Genomic DNA, 24,429 nt, shown 5'->3' on the forward strand with positions numbered 1-24,429 from the left:
AGCCAGTTGCCTCTCTAAGCTATTTTGCTTTGGGAGTGCCGTCTGGCCAGACTAACAAAGGTCTGTTTTATTTTCCAACTTGTCCAGTGTGTTCCTTCCTGGGTGTTCTTCGCTGCAGTCAGCTCCTCGGAGCATTTGTTAAGGCTCTTGGTCTTACATTCTGAAGGCACCGCTGGCATTCCTGGGTGTGCTTCACTATAGTCAGCTCCTCGGAGTGTTTGGTAAGGCCCTCGGTCTTACAGTACACCTTGACTTATCTTGCAGTCATTTCCTGTTTTTTTTTTTTTTTTTTTTTTTTGTACCAGGAACTGAACTTGGGATCTTGTGCTTTTGAGACAGGCAGCAGAACCACTGAGCTAAACCCCTGGACCTTGCAGTCATTTCCTTAATGAAACTTGCTTGGAGGTTATTTCTGAGATGTGTCCAAATCTACAAGAGTTAAATCTCTCATCCTGTGATAAATAACCACCTCAAGCTTTCAACCACATTGCCAAATTATGCAGTCTTAAACAACTTGTTCTCTATCAAACAAAAATAGAGCAAACAGCACTCCTCAGCATATTGAACTTCTGTTCAGAGTTTCAGCACCTCAATTTGGGCAGTTGTGTAATGATTGAAGATTATGATGTAATAGCAAGCATGATAGAAGCCAAGTGTAAAAAGCTCCAGATGATGGATCTGTGGAGATGTAAGAATATTACTGAGAATGGAATAGCAGAACTGGCTTCTGGATGTCCACTTCTGGAAGAACTCAATCTTGGCTGGTGTCCCACTCTACAGAGCAGCACCAGATGCTTTGTCAGATTGGCACGCCAGCTCCCAAACTTGCAAAACCTCTTCCTTACAGATGACAGGTCTGTTTGTGATACATACATAGAAGAATTGGCATCTAATTTTACCTGACTACAGCAACTGGACAAACTGGGGTCAAGAATGGTAAGACCAGCATCCTTAAGAAAGCTTTGGGTATCTTGTAAAGATCTTTCCTTACTTGATGTGTCCTTCTGCTCACAGACTGATAACAGAGCTATGCTAGAGCTGAAGGCAAGCTTTCCAAAAGTGTTTATAAAAAAGAGCCTTACTCAGTGACTTTGTAAATGTTCCATAATTAAAATCAGTATGCCTTTGTAGGGTTTTACTTTGGGTTTGCTTTCTTAGATTAGTTTTTTTTTAAATGTCATTTTATTGGTACATTTTAGTTATACAATATGACATTCACCATTGGAAATTTGCACCTTTACATAATCTTAGTTCTTATTTTTCCCCCTTCCCCTGCCCTCCCTTCAACACCTCCATCCCTCCCTATTTACAAAGACTTTGTTTCCATTTTTCCATTTTCTCATACTAATTCCATTCCCTTCTTTCCTTTCCCCTACTCCTCCCACTTCCCTTTCCCCTTTGCCCCTTTTCTTCCTACTTCACATTATCATACCTTTTAGTCCATATGTACATTTTCAGTTTCTCACACTATTGGTAGTGTGAGAAGCTATTTGGTATTTACACGTGTGTCCTATTAATTTTACTTAAAGAGTATCACCTCACTGTGCATCCATTTAGCTATAAATGTCTCTAATTTCTCTTTTTTTCTGGCTGAGCAATACTTCACTTTATAAAAAAAAAACCCCACATTTTCTTTATCCAGTCTCCAGTTGATGGGCAATTGGGCTGCTTCCAATTTTTAGCTATTACAAATTGTGCTGCTATGAACATGGGTGCACATATATCACTGTGGTATGATTCTTTTAATTCTTTTGGGAAGATACCCAGCAGGGGAATAGCTGGGTCAAATGGGACTTCCAGTCCTCATTCTTTGAGGTATCTCCATACTGATTTCCACAGTCGTTGCACTAGTCAACCCTCCCACCAGAAGTGGAGCAGGGTTCCTCTTTCCCCTCAGCCCCACCTGCATTTGTTATTGGTTGATTTCATGATAGCAGCCATTCTTTCTGGAGTGAGGTGGAATCTCAGCATTGTTTTCATTTGCATCTCTCCAATGACCAGTGATGTTGAACATTTTTTCATGTATTTATTTGCTATTTCTACTTCTTTGTGTGAGAAATGTCTGTTCATTTCAGATGCCCATTTTTGGGTTGAGTCTTTAAATTTGGGAGGTCTGATTTTTTTTAAGTTCTTATAGATTCGAGATAGTAGACCTTTGTCTGAGGAACAGCAGGTGAAAATTTTTCCCCACACTGTGGGTTGTCTCTTCACACTGCTGGTGGGGTTTCTCTTGCTGTGCAGAAGCTTTTTAATAAGAAGAGATCTGACTTGTTGATTGTTTGTGCTAGTTCATGGGCAACTGAGGTTTTGTTCATAAAATCTTTTCCCACACCAATGTCTTCAAGAATTCTACCTAACCTCTGTTCCAGATGGTTCAGCATTTTTATTTTAATATTTAGATCTTTAATCCATTTTGATTTTGGTTTAGTGCAAGAGATATGTCTTATTTTTAACCTTTGGCAAGTTGAAACCCAACTTTCCCAGCACCATTTATTAAAGAGGCTATCTTTCCTCCAGGGAGGGTGTTTGGCTCCTTTGTCAAAGATGAGATGGCTGAGTGTGTCTGGAGTTGTTTCTGCATCTTCTAATCTATTCCACTGATCCTCACGTCTGTTTCTTTGCCATTACCATGATGTTTTTATCACAGTAGCTTTGTAGTATAATTTCAAGTTGAGGATTGTGATACCCCCTGCCATGTCTCTGTTCCCTAGAATTGCGTTTGCTATTCTGGATCTCTTCTTGTTCCAGATGAATTTTTGGATTTTTTCAAGGTCCATGAAGTATGCTGCTGGGATTTCAATTGAGATTGCATTGAATCTGTACAGCAGTTTTGGAAATATGGCCATTTTCACTATATTGATTCTTCCTACCCAGGAGGAGGGGATGTCATATATACATTTTCTGATATGATCTTCAATCTCTTTTCACAGTGCTATAGTTTTCAAAGTAGGGGTATTTGATTTCTTTTGTTAGGTTGATTCCTATGTATTTCAATTTTTGAGGTGCTATTTTGAAAGGAGTTGTTTGACCCATTTCTCTCTCACTGATTCTCGTTTGTGTACTGGAAGGCTAATGAATTTTTCATGTTGATGTTATATCCGGTGACTTTTCTGAATTTTGTTATTAAGTCTAGAAGACTTTTGGTGGAGTTCTTGGGGTCTTCTATATTGAGTTTCACGCCATCTGCAAATAATGACAATTTGATTTTTTTTCCTTTCCTATCTTTATTCTTTTTATTTCTTTCTCTTGTCTAATTGCCATGGCTAATGTTTCCAAAACTATATTGAACAGGAGTGGCGATAGTGAACATCCTTGTCTTGTTCCTGATTTTAGTGTGAAAGATTTCAGGTTTTGACCATTTAGTATGATATTGGCTGTTGGGTTTTCATAGATGGCTTTTATCAGATTGAGGTAGAGACCATCTATTCCAATTTTTTGTAGGGTTATCATAAATGCATGTTGGATTTTGTCAAATGCTTTTTCTGCATCTATGGAGATAATCATATGGTTTTTGTCCATGGCTCTTTTGATACAGTGTATTACATTTATTGATTTATGTATGTTGAACCATCCCCGCATCCCTAGGATGAATCCCACTTGGTCAGGGTGTATGATCTTCTTGATGGTCTTCTGCATTCTGTTTGCCAGTATCTTATTAAGGATTTTTGCATCTGTTTTCATTAGTGAGATTGGCCTATAGTTCTCTTTTTTGGTTGGGTCTTTCTCTGTTTTTGGGATCAAGGTGATTCTTGCTTCCCCAAATGAATTTGGAGTACTGCTTCTCTCTCAATTTCGTTGAAGAGTTTAAACAGTAGTGACAATAGTTCTTCTCTAAATGTCTTGTAGAATTCAGCATTGAAGCAATCAAGACCTGGACTTTTCTTAGTTAGTAAGCTTTTTTTCTTTTGGTACTAGGGATCGAACTTGGGTCCTTGCGCTTGTGCAGCACGAGACCAAACCACTGAGCCAAATCCCTGGCCCTGCTGGTAAGTTTTTAATTATGTTTTCAACTTCATTGAATGAGATTGGGTTGTTTAGAATTTTTAGGTCTTCTTCATTCAACTTTGGTAATTCATGTGTATCTATGAATTTGTCCATTTCTTCTGTATTTTCTGTCTTATTGGTGTATAGGTTCTTGAAGTAGGTATTGATGATCCTCTGGATTTCTGCTGGGTCCAGTGTATTTTACCCTTTTCATTCTTAATTGCTTAGATTTGGGTCTTTTCTTTCCTTTTTTTGATAAGGTTGTCTAAGTGTTTGTCAATTTTGTTTATTCTTTCAAAGAACCAACTCTTTGCTTAATTGATTTTTTGGTATCATTCTCTTAGTCTCCATTGTATTGATTTCTGCTCTGATCTTTATATTTTCCTCCCTTGTATGAGCTTTGGGTTTGTCCTGCTCTTCTTTTTCTAGAAGCTTGAGGTTCAGCATCAGATTATTTAACTGAGCTTGTTCTGTTTTCCTAATATGAGTGTTCATTGCTATGAATTTCCCTTCTAAGAGTACTTTCATTGTGTCCCATAGATTCCAATATGTTGTATTGTCATTGTCATTTAATTATAGAAACTGTATGATTTCTACTTTAATTTCCTCTGTGATTCATTCATTATTCAGAAGTGTGGTTTTCAATTTTCATGTGTTTATTAAATTTTTGCAGTTTCTTTTGCTATTGATCTCCAATTTCATCACACTATGATCTGAATATATACAGAAGGTAACTTCAATTCCTTTGCATTTACTTAAACATGTTCTATGAGCAAGTATGTGGTCTATTTTGGAGAATGACCCATGTGCAGTTGAAAAGAATGTGTATTCTAATTTTGGGGGGTGGAACACTGTGTAAACATCTGGTAAGTTCATTTGTTCAAGAGTTTGATTGAGTTCTAGTACTTGGTTGTTTATTTTCTGCCTTGTTGATCTATTTGTGACAGTGGGGTATTGAGGACTCCCACTACTATGTATTAGTACTTATTTGATTTTTCATGTCTGTTAGTATTTGTTTTATATAGTTTGATGCACTAGTATTTGGTGCATATATATTTATGATTGTCATCTCTTCCTCTTGGATTTTTCCCTTTACAAGGATGTGGTGTCCTTCTTTGTCTGTCTTAATCTGTGTTGGTTTGAATCCATGTGATCTGCAAATAGGATACCTACTCTTGCTTTTTTTTTTTTTTTGGTTCCTGTTGCATGGAGTATTGTTTTCCACCCTGTAACTTTCAGTCTATGAGTTTCCTTTTGAATAAGTGTGTTTCTTGTATGCAGCATATTGTTGGATTATGCTTCTGCCAGTCTATTTCTTTTGATTGGTGAATTGAGACCATTTAGATTGATGGTTATAACTGTTATGTATTGACTTATCCTTGTCATGACTTTTTCTTTTTGTTGGATTCTCCCTCTTTGCATTTAATTTCTTGTTGTGCCTAATAGATTCATTCTGCTGGGCTTCCTGAGGTTCTGATCCTCATTGTCTTTCTCTAGGATATTGTTTAAAATTTTCTGGAGTGCTAGTTTGGTATTCATTAAGTTCTTCAGGTGCTCTGTCATGAAAGTGTCTTACTTCCCTATCAATTTTGAAAGATAGTTTGGGAGGGTACATCAATCTAGGTTGGAGATTGTTTTAGGGCTTGAAATACTTCACTCTAGGCTCTTGACTTGAGGGCTTGTGTTGAGAAGTCTTCTGTGATTCTGATGGGCTTTCCTTTGTATGTGATTTGTTTCTTTTCTCTAACTGCTTGTAGTATTTTGTTCTTCTGTTGGGTTTTTGGAATTTTTGTGGTTTTTTTTTTTTTTTTGTGCCAGGGATCAAACTGAGGACCTTGTGGTTTTTGAGGCAGGTGATCTGGGATCTTAACTATTATATGTCTAGGTGTAGATTTTTTTGGATCACATCTGGTAGGAGTCCTATATGCCTCACTTATCTGTATGTCAAGTTCTTTTCCAGTGCTTGGGAAGTTTTCTGCCATTACTTCTCTGAACAGTTTTTTTAATATCATTTGCTCTCTCTCCTGCTTTTTCTTTGACTCTGATTAGTCTTATGTCATTCTTCTTTGCACTGTCTAGCAGCTGCTGGATTGATTTCTTGTGGTCCTTTGCTACTTTTAAGAAATTTTTCTTTTCTTGGTCACTAATTGAAATACTGTCTTCTATATCTGATATTCTGCCCTCACAATGGCTCATTCTGCTGTGTAAACTATCAGTGGAGTTTTTAATCTCCTGGATATATATTTGTATGTGTGTTATGAATTCCATTTGTCTACCCTGCTGGGATCCCATCATGTTCCTCAGCTCCTCTATTTTTTTTTATCTGTGTCTGCTCTAGAGTTATTAATCATTTCTTGCACTATGGACACAATCTCTGTTGTTACTTACCCTGAGTTCAATCCTCAGTATAAAAAACTTTTTAAAAAAGTTTTATTTATTAATTTTTTAATGCAAGTTTTTATTTGGCTGTATATACAATTTAAGCTATTAAAATCTGTATAATATTTACAAATTAAATACTCATCTGAAACTGTCTCCAGCCACTCCTGTAATACAAAACTGGTGGGAAGAAAGACAGGGCCAGGCAGGCCTCAGCTCCCCTGTTCCCTTCTTGTCCCAGAGCCTGTTCTAAACTAGAAAAACCACGAGCCAGCATTCCTGCTCCTCCTTTATGGGGTCAAACATTCATATTCAAAAGACTGATTTAAGCCAAAAGCCAGGAGGTGAGGAAGTAGCTCCAAACCGGACCCAAGAAAAGTCCTGCAGCCAGAGATTTAGCTCAGTGGTTCCGCCGCCGCCTGTCCCCGAAGGCAGAAGGACCCGAGTTTGATCCCTGGTACAAAAAAAAAAGGAAAAGAAAAGTCTTTCAGGCTCAGCAGTGGCCTTCTTAGATTCTGAGTTGCAGTTGTTGAGGCACAGCACACCAGCCCTCAGCCCCATTTCAGCTCCGCAGTGGTGCTGGACGAGGCAGCCTCACCTGAGAAGCTGCAGGGAAAAGGGCCTGGGGGAGGGGTGGGGCAGGGTCCCTCAGAGCTGCTGGCCTGCCCCCCACCCCCAGGCACTCCTTTCCCTGAGTTGTGTGGTTGCCAGTAAAATGTGGAAATGCCAGAGAGTATGGAGGCACAGTTAACACCACAAGGGGCTTCTGGGAAGATTGAGGTACAAAGAGGAAATTGGTACCAGTCTTGGCAGGAAGGTGAGCAGCAAGTTCTTGGCCTGCCTCCAGCCCTTCCAGGATCCACACTTGTGAATGAAAGCTAATATTGTTTGCCACAGCAGCGTAACCCCTCACACACAGTAGGGCTCAGAGGAGCTGCCCTTCCCCTAGAAAGGGTGGGGAAGAAGAGGGTCTCAGAAGCTGAAGTTTCTGCCTTCACAGTCCCAGCAGGGCTCTAGCACAGCAGAGTGCTGCAGAGGTGGAGAGGATGGATGGAACTGACCAGAATCCCCAAAAGGCCTTTCCACCTGGCCTCAGGAATGCTGCTTTCTCTTCCTCCGAGCTGGGGTTACGACTCCATGGTCAGACAGAGGGAGCTGGCACTTGGTGGCAGGATGTATTCCAGTAAGGGCTGGTCAGGAGAGTGGGGGCAAAGCTGGAGCAGTGTCAGTGGATGACAGGGGACTCGAGCTTTTGTAGGCAGCACCAGTGGAGCTCTGCAGCAACCGGCTTTCCATCCTCAGGTAGCTTCTCGGTGCCAACCGACTCAGAAACTGGAGGGTTCTCAGTTCCCTGGGCTGGTGAGGAGACTTCTGGGGTTGAGGTGGTGGCCTCAGAGCTGGGGGTGCTGGTGGAGGCAGCAGCAACCACTGTGGAAGCAGTCTCTTCTGTGGGGCTGACTGAAGTGGCAAGCTGTGGAGGGAGTGGGGCAAGGAGGCAAGCACAGTGGCGTCCAGCGGTGTGCCTTCCAGAGCCTGAAGCTTCTCTGAGGTCAGCCCAGCAAAGCCTGAAGGGTGCACAGGCATGGGGGTGGGGGAAGCAAAGGGTGGAGGCAGGGTCATGCCCATCCAGGGAGGAGGGAAGGGGAAGGCCATGTCAGGTATGGACAAAGGAGCCCGATGTCTTCCCAGCCCTGGCTCGTACACCAGGCTCGGCCCCCTGTCCCTCCAGCTGCTGACCCCTGGTGCTGTCTGAACCCCCCCATGGCCTCTGGGGACCCCTGGAGGCCTGCTGCCTCCACAGGGCCCTCAGTTGACTCATGGGGTAGGATCCCAGCCTCCGAAGCAGGAGAAGGGCCCATGCCCAACTCATGGGGAGGCTCTGAGGGCAGGGCACCCATCAGCGGACCCTCAGCCTCTGATCCCTGGGAACCGTGCACCAGCCTTCTTGTAACCCTGGGGAGGGTCACCTGCCAAGCCAAGCACCAATGGCACTGCAGCAGTCGGGGGTTTTGACACTAAGCCTGATGAATTCTCAGACTTCAACTGACTCCTCACCACTCTGGCAGCCTTGGAGAACAGCACCGGGGAGCTGGAACAGCTAGCAGGAGAGGCGCCACCTGCAGCCCAGGAGCCTTCCGCATGAGTGGGGTCAGGGGTTCTCTGCTGGAGGCCACAGGTAGCACCCCCTAGCCACCCTGGCCCCCACACCCCTCACACAGAAGACCTCAGAGTCATTACTGGGCCCCAATACAGCCCTCCTGCACCTGGGCTCCCTGGTAAGCCAGCCGGCCTGCTCTGCCAGGAGCCAAGGCCTCAAAGCTTTTCCTGCTGAGTGGAGCCCTGGCAGCTGGCCCTTCTATAACTACCCCTTCCAGCCAGCACCCCCTGTGACACCTTGAATCAGCTCTGCCTCAGTCCTGTGCCGCCCCCCCCCCCGGGTACTGCCCACCTGTATCTCTCCCCTTAGCGGGGAGGGCCTGCCATCCATGATGCCTCCTGGCCTCCTGGCCTCCTGGCCCCCGACAGTAACCCCTTCCTCCTATATTTTATTTTATTTTTTCATCTTATTAATACAGTGCTTATCCTCCTCTGTCAACCCTAAGCCAGTCACTTTCCCCAGTCAGCCTGGGGAGGTATATGGGAAGGAACATATAGGGCAGATGAGACATGGGAGAAAGAACTATGTGAAGGCTTTTTCATATGGTGAAGAGGATGAGAAAGGCCACCATCAGGCAGAAGAGCCGGATGGCCTCTGAGGGGGCAAAGCCCAGAATGGCATAGGAGAAGAGCTGCTGCTTCAGAAGTGTTCTTGGCATAACCAATGATGAGGCTCCCAAATACAGTCCCAATCCCAGCCCCAGAGGCAGCCACCCCAGCTGTGGCAGCCCCAGCCACTATGAACTTGGCTGCCATGTTGATGTCCCTTGAAATGACTCTGGTTTGGAAGCTGCAGCTAGGGACAAGTGAGGTCAGGGGACAAGGAACTGCAAAGCCGCTGAGTCTCTGTCAGGGTTTTGGTCTGTTCAACATGACTGCAGACAGTGGCTGGCTCAGCGCAGGGAGGTGCTCTGGACCAAAGAGGGGGTGGAGACAAACCTGGAGCAGATGTACATTTTCAGGGGTGAGAGACTGGCAGGAGAGCTGCTCCCAGTGCAGAGAAGACAGAGCTTTTTTTTTTTTTTTTAATGACGAACACTGTTGTCATGTTTATTTCTAATTACAAGACATACAATATCCATCTCATACTCTTGGTGTGAGGCTATGCTTAGGTCCTGAATCATGTCATTCAACCCTGATTTTCAGGCTGGTCTGTGTTTAGGGTCATACCATGGTCTGGAAATCCCCATTAGGCCCTTATGTCTGGGAATGCAGGTCTGATGTCAGAAATTTGAGAAGCCAGAAATTTAGATTTTGCATTTTACAGCTTTCTTTTCCTTCAAGCTCTAGACCCAGCTTACAGTGAGCCTTAGAAAAGGGATGTGTGTCATGAACATCCCACTTGGATCAATACATGCTGAATGTACATATATCCTCTATATGCATAGATATGTACATGCATCCAAGGCCTGAATTCTTGGTATATCATACATCCGCATATGGAACATATGTGATATGAGGTGAATATGGTAAGGGTTGTTGGGTATAGAACACTGTTATTCTACAGAGATCTTCCGCAGTTGGCTCCTTTTCCTTCAATATGTTAAACTGGGCAGAATAATCATTAATCCAAGTTAAGTCTCTGCTTCTAACCTGAATTAGTACAAAATTAAGACATTACCTGTGAGAATTAAAATTCATTTAAGATTTTTATTTTAGACTGAAAAAACAAAAACAAGCAAACAACCAAAAAATGTGAAATAGGCTCATCAAATGATGTAAATTCATCCTTTCCAGGAAAGCAGAAAGTAGACCTTACCACAAAGATGCTTAGTTAATAGATGTTAAATTTAGAAATACACTAAAATAGTATCAGTTTAACTTCTCAATATTCTAGGTTTTATTCACTTCCCTGTGGTAACCATAACCATGTAAGTTAGGAGGATCCCAGGAAAGGCCCAGCAGCCTGCACACATCAGCAAATTCCCAGGGTCCCTACTCAAAAGAAGATTTCTATAAGGGACTGGAGGGGTAGACGCAGCTCAGGGTGAGCAGGCGTGCAGCGCACACAAGTGAGAAGCACCCAGGGGCTCCAACACCAGAGCACTGGGCTCCATGTTCCTTGTCCCTTGCAGGGCACCTGGGAACAAAGGGACCTGAGGAACTGCTGGATCCCACTGATCCGGGGTCTGCCGAGCCTGTCCTTTCCATACTGCAATTCCGCAGGATTTGCTTTCTGGTCTGGTCCCATTTTGTGCTGTGGAATCCCCACCACCAAACTAAGGCCAAACTGCATAAAGAGGGGCAGTGTCTCTGCTCAACGGCCTCCCCCAGGAGAGCGTTGAGGTTCCTTTGCCCTGAGTGCAGGGAAACCCAAGTGTACTTCACTGTGGGCGACAAGGACTCCAGGTGACCAATCCTGCAAAGTGATGGGAGGTGCGACCCAAGACAAGAAAAATCTCTGAAAATAGTTCAATTCCAGCTCGGCAGAATGGATCAAGTAGGGAAGCTGAGCACTTCCTGCTTTTCCCTGCCCCTGAGACCTCAGAGGCCACCTCTGCCTCCACAGCCCATGACCCTCACACTCACCAGGTGGACACTCCCTCCCGCACCACTTCCTCTTGGTTGCGGATGTCTTCAGGTCCTGCAAACCCAAACACATGCACACATACAATAGTCATGACCTGAACTCACCTCAAGACCCAGTACAAACCCCGGGGCCAACGGAAGTGAATGAATGGCTCTCTCAGTGAGACAACAGGACACCTGGGGGAACATCCTCAGGAGACTCAGACTGTCCCCTAAGGAATGGGGAAGACTTCCTCACTTCTGTCCCTGGGCAAACCATGAGAAACAGAATGGTACCAACGCATGCATACAGACACCTGGACACAGGGAACACAAGAGAGGGTGCAGAAACAACCCCCCAAACCTTCAGCCAATGGATCTTGGACAAAGGGGCCAATAACAGAGGCTGGAGAAAACACAGGCCATGGGAAAACTGGTGGTCCACGTGCGCAAGACCGACTCTGCCCATCTGTTTCACCCTGTGCTGAAAGCAAACACCAGTGGATCATAGATCTGGGCATAAAAACACAAACTCTGGGAGAAGATATAGCATAGCCATGGACATCCTCAGCAGAATGCCCACTGTATAATAACAAGCTACAAAATCTACAAATGGAATTGTATTCGATCATAAAGGTTCCTCGAAGTAAAGGAAACCAACAAGAGAATGAGTAGAGACCTACCAAATGGGAAAGACATTTTTGCCAGCCAATTCCTCAGACAGAGGGGGAATATCTAGAAATAGCAGAACTCAAAAACATCCAATGTTAAATATAAAAGGTCCTGATGTGCCCACTGTGGGACACACCTGACCTCTGTGCTTCACTCCTTTCCTACAGCTTGACTCACGGCACTAACTGAGCAACTGAAACCAACACATCCTCGACAAAAGCAAGAGAAATGGTCAACAGGCACAAGACAAGGAATACCCCTAAAAACAACACAAGTCTGTCTTATTCCAGCAAGAATGTCTACCATGAAGAAGAAAGGCTTGAGAGCTTGTGTGGAAAAAGGACCCTTCTGCTTTGCTTGGGAGAATATAAACTGGTAGCACCTCAATGGAAATTAGTGTGGACTTTCCTCAAAAAACTCAGAATCCCACTGGACCCAGCTACCCCTCTCCTGGGCATCTGCACGAGAGAGTGGAAGTCATTGGAACACAGTGCTGCATGCACACACATGCTTACCGTTTTGGTTGACATCTAGATGTCCCCCCAAAGCCTTCTGTGCTCAGAGGCCGTGCGTGTTGGAAGTGACTAGATCTGGCCTGTGATACGGGGCACTTGGCTGGGGCTAGAACTCAAAGGTAAGAGGATTCCCTACCACTGAAAATAGCATCAGTAGTATTTTTAAAAATCACGAGATAGCACCAACAAAAACTTCCTGGGTATAAAAAACATTTAGAGCAAGAGTTCAGGATACATGGGTAATACACAAATCAACTGCTCTGTCATCTGTATCAGGAACAAACACATGGAATTTGAAGTGAAAACACATGGCCATTTCTATTAATAAAATAAATAAAATTCTAATGCATGAACCTAGCAAAACAGGTATAAGGAAATGACTTGACCAGCTACACAAATGCAGACATAATCCACATACATGAAGAAAGCTCACAACTGTCAAAATTACTCCATCTACCAATTCTAACCAATTACAATATAAAACCATCTGACGATTTTGAAGACATCAGATAGATTCTCAAGTTTATTTGGAGTCGAAAGACCAGAAGAGCAAACACAACACTGACAGAGATCAAAGTGAAAGCTCTGGCAGGGTTGTGCTGGGAGGACAGGCAAGGATGAGCACTGAGAACAGAGCCCAGAACCAGGCCTCACCAACAGAGCCCGCCAAGGAGCTGGGGCCAATCACAGAGAAAGGAGAGTCTTTAATGAGAGGTGCTGGAACAAGTGGACAGGTGCCGAGGGCTGATCAGACCCCTGGACAATTCCAAGGGGGGACAACGGGGAAGAAGGAGAAACAAAGAAATATCCAAGATGCAAGGGGACCTGGAAGAGACAGCCTCTAGTGGACAGACTTGACAATCTCCATGGTTGACCGGCTTTTATTAGCCAGCGAGAAGCACAGGCAGAGGGGTTCATGGAACAGTAATGGTTGAAACGACATTTGAATAATAGGGAACAGGTTACACTTTTACAACGGGAGTGTGTGAAAGGGAACAGGCTCTTCTCTATACTGCGATGCCTGCCCAAGTTAATAAGGAACTAGCATTCTTTACACTGTTCTCGGCAGATGTTATCTTGCCACAGGAGTAGGGAGATTACGAGCATTCTCCATACAGCTTTCTGGATGCTTTTCTGTTTCCCAAGGCAGGTTACATCAGCCTTGGGACTGTGGGGCATAAGTCACACAATTTGGCCCCAATAATTCCTCATATATCCTGGTCCTTGACAGGCAGACACTGGCCATACAAAACCAACTCTAGACAAAGACCTTACAGTTTCCCAAAAATTAAATCAGAATGGATTATAGATATAAGATTAAAAACATTTTTCAGAAAAGAAAAGACAACAAAGAAGAAAATCTCTGTCAATTGCCTCAGGGCATCTCTTAGCAAGAACAAGAGGGCAGTCCACAAAAGAAAAGGAGTAAGTTGGACTGTGACAAATCTGACCTCTGCTCTGTGAAGACACTGCTGAGACCGCTCAAAGGTGAGCCACACGCTGGGAGGAAATCTTTGCAAATCGCATCAGGGATGATACTCGGAGACTGGGTCTTTGGGGATCTGGGTGAGGTAGGGATGGATACTTGGGTGGACACAGTGGACTTTTAGGGCAGCGAACCGTTCTGCATGACACTGGAGAGGGCCTGACAGTGAACCTGACAGACACTGCAGTCATTAGTTACTAGTAACTATCACTGTGGCTCCTCACAGGGAAGGAAACGCAGCAGGCTGGCTGTGTCAGAACGGGGAAATTCTCTCCGAGGGAGGTGCTGAAGTCTCCCGGGTGCTACAGGATCGAGGGCCTAAACCAACCCCAAGGGGCGAGAGAGTCGTTCTCTTTCCTAAGTGCATTTTGACGATTCTCTTCCCACATAAGACAGTGAACAAGACCACGCAATCCCTTTTCTGTACATCAGGAGACAGGAATTCAGGAAAGATGAAGTGATCAGTCACACACTGAGTACAGAAAGCCGTCAGGCTGGAGCTTGGGAAATTTTCTTAGTCCAGAATGATATTTATTCTAACGAGCTGCCTCCTGCCACATTCCCCTTCATGGCTTTAAAATGCGACGGGATGCTGCCACCTCAAGACAGGCCAGGTTCTATCAGGGACAAAGCACACCGGGATGCTGAGACCTCCATGCTGTGTATTCATCCCATGTTCCCACAGGGGCACTCCTGAATTTGCCATGGCTCTAAAGGACACGGGTACCAGGACAGCTCATCAAACAAGTCACTCTGTGACTGCAGTGACCCGTAATTACAGCTCAGCAAAATTAGGGCCTGAGGCCTCCTCACCTGGCTTGAGCATGTGGATGAGCTGCTCTGCCAGCCTGCACCCTGCAGCCAGTCCCTGTAGCCAGCTGTGCTCAGTGTCAGGGTGACTTCGACTGAGGAGGACCTCCAGAGACTCCTTCAGCAGCAATGACACTGCTCTCCCTTCTTTCAGCTTCCTGGTTAACTCAGAGAGCTCCCGTTTCTGCTCTCGAATGAGCAACATGGACGCCCTAGGAGGGAGAGAAGCAGCAATGTGAACCCACAGAGAGATGCGTGGGCTTTACAGAGGCACTGAGAGAGATTTTGTGACAAGATCCCCAAGGCCCCTCAAGCCGAACTCAGGCATGTGTCTGGACAGTTCCCTGTGGCAAAGGAAAAAAAGAAGACAAATTAAAGGGCTCTCCTGCATCACCAAGTGCTCCTGTAGGATGCCTGACACTGCCCTCATCTCCTCTTCTGTAATCAAAGCCAGGTGTCCCAGGTCGCCTGTCTGAAGATGTCCTGTCACTTCTGCATTTGGCCATGGAAGTGTCTGGGTCAACAGAGACACAGGGCCCTGGGCAGAGCTGGGATGCACACCCGACACAGACACGTGTCCGGATTCAGCTGGGGTAGCTGGAGAAAATGGAAGACCAGAGCTCTGCAGGCTCAGGAAGACAGATTCTTCTGAATGGAGGACGCACCTTCACCCCTCAGCAGGTGACCGGGAGGAAGAGGGATGAGGGAGGGACTGCAACACATCACAGGCTGCGACCTCAACAACCGCCACATCGTTACTTTCATTTGCTTAGTTTTAAATTGGTTTTTTTTGGTACCAGGGATCAAACTCGGTCCTTGCGCTTGTGGGGTAGGTGGTGGAAACACTGAGCTAAATCACTGGTGGCTTAGTTTTATATTATGTGAAAGTGAGCTCAATGTATTTTTAAAAAGTGCAAATGAGGGTCTTCTGAACAGTCCTAGTCCAACAGCTACCACCTGTTTCTTCCCCACATATAATGGTGGAGCCTGTGGTTATGAGGCTTCTGCCCTCCCTGGAGCACACAGCTCTTGGTTCTCACACCTGAGCTGCCCTCTTCAGGGACTCGCACACCTTCCCCCCACCCACCCTGCACACACCCCTTACCTGAGCTGCTCGGTCAGGGGAAGCTCTGCAGACAGCTCCTGCTCTTTGGGCTGCGGCTTCTCCCCAAGCAGAGACTCCACATCATCTTTGTACTTTACACCTCCTGAGAAAAGAGATGTGTCTGCCTCAGTGGACAGCTGGACACGTGGCTGTGGACACCACCTGCAGAGGAGGCCATGCCTATCACAAGGACAGCTCAGCACCAGGCTCTCTGCCACCATCACCGTATTTTGATTTCCTACTCTCTCAAACAGGTAGTGTCTGATGGTCTCCATTAGAGATAAGGACAGGGAAGCTGCCAGGCAAGTATACTGACAAATGACTGACGGTGTGACAGAGTCAGAACTCACATCCCCAAGTCTCAATGGGTGTCCAGGACCACTGGAATGGCCAGGCCTGCAGCCTCTGAACTCACACCCTTAGCTGGGCATGAAGTGGTGCCAGCTCTATTCTTGGAGTAGAGCTGAAAGTTCCCGTGGGATGGGATTCCTGTGAGGAACATGGTTCTCAAAGACAAAAAGAAAAAATCTTGCCTGGCAATGTGTATACAACGTGCGGCAAGACAGCGTAAGGAGCAGAGAGTAAATACCCAACACTGTAAAGCTGGTGCTCAGGTGGAATAACAAGGCCCACCGTGAGTGGGTGCCTGTGCCGGGCACTGTTGTAAGAGTGTCACTACAACTAACTCAGTGCTAGCTCACTGCGACCCAGTGATGGAGGGACTGGTGGAGCCCACAGAACAGGAGGAGCCTGAGGGCACCAAGGAGGAGACTCCTGGATTAGAGCACAGGGACACCCCGGCACCCGCGCTCCTCACACGTCCTCCACAGGGCCTGGGGATGGCTTTCTCCTCTGTCACCCTCAACATCTTTTCCTGCACTTCAATCTGATGCTGTGGATGACATGAGTGAAATGCAGTTGGCCTCTTCCCAAAACTCACCTGGAGACTCCTTCACATGGTTCACTTTTTCTTGAGTCCCTCTCAACTCACCAAAAACCCCTACCAATGGATTGTTGGAAGGAACACTAGGTCAGTGTGAGGACTTCAGGCTCAGAGCGAGTGACGGTCCCTCTGGTGATGGCGCTGGGCCAAGCGCCATCCCTGACTCCTCAGTCACCACAGCCCCTCTCCTGCACAGGCCAATGGGCTCTATGGGGCCAGGTGTGGGAGGGCAGCGCCCTGCTCGTGACCCTGGCTGGACCACAGCTGGCCTCCTCCACACCCCCTCTCCTGCAGCCCCACGTCTCAGAGCTCAGGCCCCCGAGGTGTACCTGGGCCTGCTGCTCAGCCCCTCCCGAGAGTCCACCAGCCCTTGGAGAGACAGACAGGTGCCACATTCTGCCGTCCCAGACACACCCTCCACTGACAGGCACGGCTCTCCTGGACACCTAAGAGCCTGTGCCCCACGAAGCAGGTCTTCCCCAATGCCATTCAAGTCCCTGGTCTCCATGGCAACAATGGTGGCTGCCATAGGTTCAGTTAGGAGCAGAATCCCCCCAAGCTCCTCTGAAACCTGTTGCCCCCAGCTTTCCCTGACATAACCAGCAGGTGCCGTGCCCACTCAGACTCCACAGAAGCTTCAGGGCAAGGCGAGGGCCCTGGTCCCAGAACAGTAGGCCAAGAGTAATGCTACACATCTGGAGGATCTGAGAGGGGACACAGAGGGTCCTCACCAAAATGGCCTGACCCATTCTTGAGAAAAGCACAGCATTCCCTGCCTTCAACAGGAATGGGTAACTGGGATTTTTACCTGGGTCCCACCCCACTCCTCACTCTGAACTGGGAAACACTGGTAAATGCTTTGAGCCCCAGTTTTCCATCCAGATGGAGGGCAAGATACCAACTTCTACCTTTCTACAAATATGGGAAGGTAAATTAATTTCTATAAAGTGAAGAAAAGAATCACTTTTGGAGACTATTTTTCATGTGTGGAGAGAAAACAGAACCATTTATCATCCTGCTCACTGTGAACCTACACAACTCACCATGTTTCTGCACTTTGGTGTCCAGGGAGCCGAGAGCTGCTTCAGGTCTAACAGAACTTGATCTTCGGTCTTCAAACTGCAGTTCATTCTCTCCCACCCAAGAACACTTATACTCCTTGAACTCCACAACATTCACTTCAGCCCCTGGATTGGGGCTGAGTGGTACTGCCCTGGTGACCTTGGTAGCAGTAGATGTACATCCAAGGACTGTGGAGAAGAAATCCAAACACAACCTGGGTTAAAATCAAAGGAAATCAAGCTGGGCATGTTGACACTTGCACTTGGGAGTGTGTAATCCCAGCACTTGGGAGGCTGAGGCAGGAGGATTGCTGTGAGTTAGAGGGTAGCCTGGACTATGTAGTGAGTTCACATCCAGCCTGAGCTACATAGCAAGATCCTGTCTCAGAAAACAACAAAAAGGAAATCAAACAGGTTGGATCAGGAATGAAGGAGGACAATAACTACACTGATGAACTCACTGTTGGGAACAAATTGATCAACACCTCACAACACTTGAGAATTTCACTGTAAAAACAAGTATCCAGAATCCGAGGTCAGAGCTGAAGGTACTGCCTGTGGCTCAGACTAGACACGAGTGAGGCAGTTATGGCCCAGTGTGCCTGGCAACGGCTGACAGTTAAGGCAGAGGATTAGAAGGTGGGGAGGTCATGGAATTCCAAGGAGCCCCTCCCTTCCAGTTGTCCAGGCTGTGCTCATACACAAGGGCCCCCGGTGGCTTCAGAAAGTCCTCACCGTCATATGAAGAGCTCCCACTCATCCACCATCCCCAAAGGCTGTGCACCCTCGGGCTCATCCCAACAACCACTTTCCCCAAAAAAGTAGGCATATTTCTCAAAAGAGTTCACACTTCTCATGTCTAACACCATCAAAACACAAATTGTTTCCCAACAGTTTACAGTTTCCTTAGGGTGGTCTGGAAGTGACTTTGTCCTTTCTTTATCATTAAAACAATTCTTGAGGGTTTTGTTGACATCCAAACTGTAAAGCTAAGGAAATGTAAACATGTCAAACTATCAGGACTTTTTTTCTCTGAATATTCACCCCCTCCAGGTTAGCTACATAGCCCAAGCCAGCCTCAAACTCATGGAGATCCTCCTGCCTCAGCCAGCCTCCCGAGTGCTGGGATTACAGCCGTGTGCCACCATGCCCGGCATCATCCATTATTTCTAAACCCATGAAATGTGTAGAACAAAGAGCATCACATGACACAGAGACATTACTAAATTAGTAAGGCTTTAATTTTTTGTATTCATCAATATTATCCTGGCTACTAGATGTCCTTTTTATGTTGGCGGCTTCTCTCTTCATGGGAAAACTGTTGGCTTTTCCCATAGCTGAGTTTGATGTCACTACCACTTAGCCTCCTCCTCTAGATTGGGTTGCTTTTTGTGGTTGTCTTTTTTAATGCCACTAAATTGTGATTTCTGGATTACACCTTAGCCCCACAAGAGCTTTTCCCAGCTGTCAACGTGATTAAAAATATTTCAGTACCAAACCTTGAATACTTGGGAGTTTCGGTTTGGGGAAGACAAGTAAACAGAATGGTATTTGTATGTCTGCATTTAGTTCACTGCAGACTGGAACAAAACATGGCCCATCAGAAGCTGTTACTGGACACCACTGATAGACATGTGGTAGCTAACCCAGAGCTGCTGACCGGCTGAATCCCATGAGCACAACGCGGTAAGTCACGGCCAGGAGCCTGGTTGGTGATGAGCCACAGCACACATGTGTCATGGGGCCCAGTGACACCAAGGCTGAGGTTGAGGAGGGCGGCTTTTTCAGCACCCATACTTTCTCAGCACCCATTCCCACCTAGGTATCGTGAGCCTGCACCTTCTGCAGAGATGCTCTGCTCGCATGGCCAACACTTTGCAGGTTAGTGGTTAGACTTCCTGATTCGGGGGGCAACAGGTGTGATCCTGGACCACAGAGCATCCATGTTCAAGGGAAGGAAGGGGAACTGGGCCAACACCTGAGGAGGCCACCTTCACCCCACACCATCCTCCAATTACACCATGGGATGCCAGTGGTTTTCAGACGACCTCAGATTCTGAAGAAATCCCAGGCCTCCATGAGAGAAGTATATTGGTGAGAAAGTAGAGGATAAACTTAGTGCAGATGACTTCAGACCCTCAGCTACAAATTTAGTGCCTAGTGGATCATATCTGTACCACACACCCTTTTCTAACACACAACATTCACCCGAGCCAGCTCCTTGGCGGTACCAAAGTCCCTTTCTCTATCATCATCTGCTCATTTTATACACAACTGCTTTTTCCATTGTCACTTACACTGGGATCTGTTTTCTTTCTTTCCCGAGTCACAGCCATGTTTCTCAGCAGGCTGAATGGGCGAAGGACTCACCTTCCTGTGAGGTCAGAGGAAGGGAGTGGTTCTATTAGTCATCTGGCATCTGGAGCTGTCATTGGGGACTCCTGGGGACAGAGGCCTTTCCAGGAGTCATCACCACCACTGAAGGCCACCAATGCACTCTCCTGATACTGACACGGACCCCTATCCCGCACTGACCCCTGCCTGCTTCACTTTCTCAGCAGGATCTTGAACTGAGGCTCTGCAGTCCATGTCTCAGAGGCTTCTCCTGATGTTGCTAAATCTAACCATTATCTGTGAAAGGAAATCAGGGATGGGAGCCATGCGAAGTGTGTGTGAACCCTCACCTGTAGGACACTCCCTGGAGAGATTCCCCAGGGTCCTTTCATCCTAAATCTTCGGGAGGTAGAGAGCCCAGGGCTGTGACCCCTCCCTGTCCTCGTCCCTTTCTCCAGGGTGGGCTCACAGCACTGTCCACAAGAGATGCTGTCACTGACAGTACTGACAGTCCTTAGTGACCCTGGTGGAAATACTCAAAGCTCCTCTAAGGGCTGCCATGCCCAACTCTGCGTCCCCTGTGTAACCAGCAGTGTTTTAAGCACAGGGCAGCAAACGCACTGCATGGGCTGAACCGCTGCAGATCTAAGCTCTGGAGCTCAGTAGAGCTTTTATATCTGATAAGGCCAACAAGAGGAGCACAATAGGGATATTGGCTGATTCTTGTTTTAGGAGAACAACCATTGTTTACCAATCATAGGAGCATCAAGAAAACTGGGATATCAGTCACACATTGTTCATTAGGTATTCAAATATAAAAATTGTTTTCAATACTGCTGCACTATTTTATCTGAAAATTGAAGATAAAACAAATACTATAGTACTAGGACTACACATGGTATTGAATTTATCTTAATGCATGGAGAGAATAGTGAAGTTGAAAAGCTCTTATCAGAAAAAGCCAAGGACATCAGGATAACATGTAAGTCTTACTGAACTTGCCTCTTCATTTCTGCAGCTGATGGAAACACAGTCAGGGAACACTGATGAGGTCGCCTTCATCCTCAGCCTTGAGCAATGTGAGTGGCTTTCAGCCAACCTTGAGCCCAGGAAGTGATGATATTCTGAGAGGTCACAATCATTACCAACTTCAGACAGGTGTTGCAGCTGCGGGAAAAGCCAGACAGAGAATCAACAAAAATGCTGATGCAGTCCCACCCAGCAACAGCTCCCCTGTCCAAGGAGCCCATGGTCACTGCCCACCGCTTGCTGGTTTCCCTGAGAGCTCTGGGGATGCTGAGGTGATAGTTTCTCTGTCTCTGTCTGCACAGTTCCCAGCTCAGGCCCCAGCACCTCAGATCTGAACAGCACTCACTCAAGGACAGCACCAAAGTGCCTGCCAACCTCCCATCATCACAAGGACATTTCTGCACATGTGTCGTCATGCATGGGCTCCTTCTCCAGGAGGAAACTGTAACTGCCTGAGAGAGCAGCCTGCCCACACAGACCCCACCTGCTGACGTAGACCTGCCAGCTCTGCTGAAACGGGACCAGGACCGTGCTCAGGGCCTCCTCTGCTACTCTCCTGTCCGGAGGCACAGCATCTCCACCCTGTCCACCACATTCTGTGCTGTCACACCCCTACTGCAGGGTAAATGCCACATGGTGTTCAAACTGCTAGTGTTCTCCCTCTCAGAGCTTTGGGAAAGTGAGAAAGTCTGTTATCTAAACTCCCAAGTTTTAACACAGGGTGAGAAAAACTGAGCTATTACCAAATACATGAAAGATGCTGTGGGCAAACTTTCACCTAATGCAAGTGGAGAACAGGAGGAGATCGCTTCTCAGCCTCCAGCTAAGATTGAGTGAAGGACAGACAAATCTCACTAGTTCTGAGGCAGGAGTCCCCTGTCCTTCACCTCCCTAAATTATAGAACAGCTGAAGGTGTGGTTTCCACCTTCTCCCACCGAGTTATTCCTTCTACACTCACACTCACCTGGCAGGCATCTACAATGAGGGCAGCTCCCAATTCTAGTCCCTGGCGTCTGGGCTGGGCCCTCACAGTCCTCTCTTCCTATCCTTGGACTGGGTGCTTCCAGGTCACATAATCCTGCTCTGAGTCCACCCAGGGGAGCTCCTTGGCCAGGTGCACAAATCCCCTGTGGAATCCCTTTCCCTCCTGACCGCACTGCAGGCTGTGCCTGGAAGGCTGGAGGATGTGTGCCATCCTCAGCATCCCTGCTGCTTCTCATCCAACTTGTCTTCCCGCTAACCTTTTCCCATTCCACCTGCTTCGCCACGACCTCATCCACTCTGAGGAATTCTCATCCACTTGTGCCGACTTTCTCTCTTCCATCTGCACCTTCATTTCTGGTTTCTCAGGATGTGGGCTCAGCTTGGGCTCCTGCAAGAGACATGGTTCCTTCTGCTGTTTAAGCCACTGAGTTTGTGGTCTTTTGTGACAGCAGCCCCTCAGATAAAATCTCCCTGATCCTTCACCACAAAACCCCCAGCCCACTCATGTCTTCTTCCCGCAACTTACCACAGCGATGTGGCCACCCAGGGACATCCTGCTCATGACACACCCAGAGACCATGGTACTGACAGTGGACCACAGAGACCACCATACAGACAGAAGAAAAACAAATTCCTGGGCCCTCAGCTGGTTACTGATCAAAAGCACGATCTAGCCAGGCGTGGTAGAGCACACCTGTAATTCCTGCTCTAGGGAGATTGAGGCAGGAGGATTGCTGTGGGTTTGAGGCCGGCCTGGGGTACAAAGTGAGTTCAAGACTTGCTTGAACTATATATCAAAACCCCACCTCAAGGAAAACTAAAACTAAAACAAAAACAAAAATAGCAGCATGATTTGTGCTACTTTGTTTTTTTCCCCTTAAATTCTTATGGGTACATTTTAGGTATACAATACATTTGCATTTATCATTGAGTACTTGTACCTTTACATGATATATCTTGGTTCTTATTTTTTCCCCATTCCCTGTCATCCCTCCACCCCCTCCACCATTCAATATTTACAAAGACTTTGTTTCCATTTTTTCCTTTTCTCATAATTTTTTCCTTTCCCTTCTTTCCTTTCCCCTACCTCTCCCACTTCCCCTATGCCTTTGGGCCTTTTCTTTCTATTTCACATTATCAATTATTCATTTTAATCCTTATGTACACTCTCAGCTTCTCACACTAGAGAAACTATTCGGTATTTACACGTGTGTCCTATTTATTTCACTTAAGACTATGGCCTCAATATGCATCCATTTAGCTATAAATGTCTATAGTTTCTCTTTATGACTGTATAGTACTCCATTTTATAAAAAAAAACACATCTTCTTTATCCAGTTTCCAGTTGATGGGCACTTGGGCTGTTTCCAAGCTTTAGCTATTACAAACTGTGCCACTATACACATGGGTGCACATACATCGCTGTGGTATGATTGTTATTGATTTCTTGATAGCAGCCATTCTTACTAGTGATGTTGAACATTTTTTTCATATGTTTAATTGCAGCTTTTACTTGTCTGAGAAATGTCTGTTCATTTCAGATACACATTTTTGAATTGGGTCTTTGAATCTGGGGGGGTCTGATTTTTTAAAGTTCTTTATATAGTCTACATAGTAGTCCTTGGTCTCAGGTACAGCTGCTAAAATTTTTTCCCACATTGTAGGTTGTCTCTTAGCTCTGTTGGTAGTTTCTCTTGCAGTGCAGAAGCTTTTTAATAAGATGAGATCCCAGTTGATTCTTTGTGCTAGTTCCCATGCTATTGAGGTTTTGTTCATAAAGTCTTTTCCTATCCCAATGTCTTCAAGAGTTCCACCTAACTTATCTTCCAGCAAGTTTAGTGTTTCTATTTTAATATTTAGATCTTTAATCCACTTTGTAGTGCATGGTGATAGATATGGGTCTAATTTTAATCTTTGGCAGGTTGAAATCCAGTTTTTCCAACACCATTTATTAAAGAGGCTATCTTTCCTCCAGTGGGGATGGTTGGCTCCTTTGTCAAAGATGACGTGGCTGAGCATGTCTGCAGTTGTTTCTGCATCTTCTAATCTATTCCACTGTTTCTTTGCCAGTACCATGCTGTTTTTATCACAGTAGCTCTGTAGTATAGTTTCAAGTTGGGGATTGTGATACCCCCGCCATATCTCTGTTGTCTAGAACTGCTTTTGCTATTCTAGGTCTCTTCTGGTTCCAAATCAATTTTTGGACTGTTTTCTGTAATTCTGTGAAATATATTGTTGGAATTTCAATTGGCATTCCATTAAATCTATGTACCAGTTTTGGAAGTATGGCCATTTTCACTATACTGGTTCTTCCTATCCAGGAGCAAGGGATGTCTATTTTCTTATATCCTCTTCAATCTTTTTTTTCAGAGTGCTGTAGTTTTCAGTGTAGAGGTCTTTTGCTTCCTTTATTAGATTCCTAGATATTTCATTTTTTGGGGTGTTATTGTGAAAGGAATTG

The 24,429-nt window shown here is 45.9% G+C and overlaps 1 protein-coding gene and 2 pseudogenes across 2 annotated transcripts; 2 read left to right on the plus strand and 1 right to left on the minus strand.

The window, feature by feature from the left end:
- The first annotated feature begins 360 nt into the window (after nucleotides 1-360).
- LOC101724152 (F-box/LRR-repeat protein 4 pseudogene) lies at nucleotides 361-1,400 on the plus strand (annotated as a pseudogene).
- Nucleotides 1,401-5,770: 4,370 nt separating this feature from the next.
- LOC101723423 (uncharacterized) lies at nucleotides 5,771-24,429 on the minus strand. Of its 2 annotated transcripts, XM_021241846.2 has the most exons (7): nucleotides 22,226-24,429; nucleotides 20,957-21,121; nucleotides 17,603-17,809; nucleotides 15,617-15,719; nucleotides 14,515-14,723; nucleotides 11,050-11,104; nucleotides 5,771-7,928 (listed from the first exon to the last, which is right to left on the minus strand). In XM_021241846.2, exons 5-7 carry the CDS (start codon nucleotides 14,714-14,716, stop codon nucleotides 7,589-7,591), a joined length of 597 nt encoding a protein of 198 aa, XP_021097505.2. In that variant the 5' UTR covers nucleotides 14,717-14,723; nucleotides 15,617-15,719; nucleotides 17,603-17,809; nucleotides 20,957-21,121; nucleotides 22,226-24,429; the 3' UTR covers nucleotides 5,771-7,588. The 2 variants fall into 2 exon arrangements, with proteins under 2 accessions (XP_021097505.2, XP_021097506.2); XM_021241847.2 differs by lacking the exons at nucleotides 20,957-21,121; nucleotides 22,226-24,429 and adding an exon at nucleotides 19,918-20,950.
- Nucleotides 8,041-8,965, plus strand: LOC147828993 (epsin-1 pseudogene; annotated as a pseudogene).

This window comes from Heterocephalus glaber, unplaced genomic scaffold, assembly GCF_053883595.1.
Source record: "Heterocephalus glaber isolate CG9 unplaced genomic scaffold, H.glaber_assembly_v1.0 deba00000809, whole genome shotgun sequence".
Taxonomy (NCBI): domain Eukaryota; kingdom Metazoa; phylum Chordata; class Mammalia; order Rodentia; family Bathyergidae; genus Heterocephalus; species Heterocephalus glaber.

Coding starts and splice junctions, on each gene's coding strand:
- LOC101723423 (XM_021241846.2), bottom strand. CDS start 14,716: ATGTTGCTCATTCGAGAGCAGAAACGGGAGCTCTCTGAGTTAACCAGG. Junction 11,105..14,514: donor CATCCACATGCTCAAGCCAG/GTGAGGAGGCCT, acceptor TTGGGTTTGCAG/GACCTGAAGACATCCGCAAC. Junction 7,929..11,049: donor CGGGAGGGAGTGTCCACCTG/GTGAGTGTGAGG, acceptor TGCACCCTTCAG/GCTTTGCTGGGCTGACCTCA.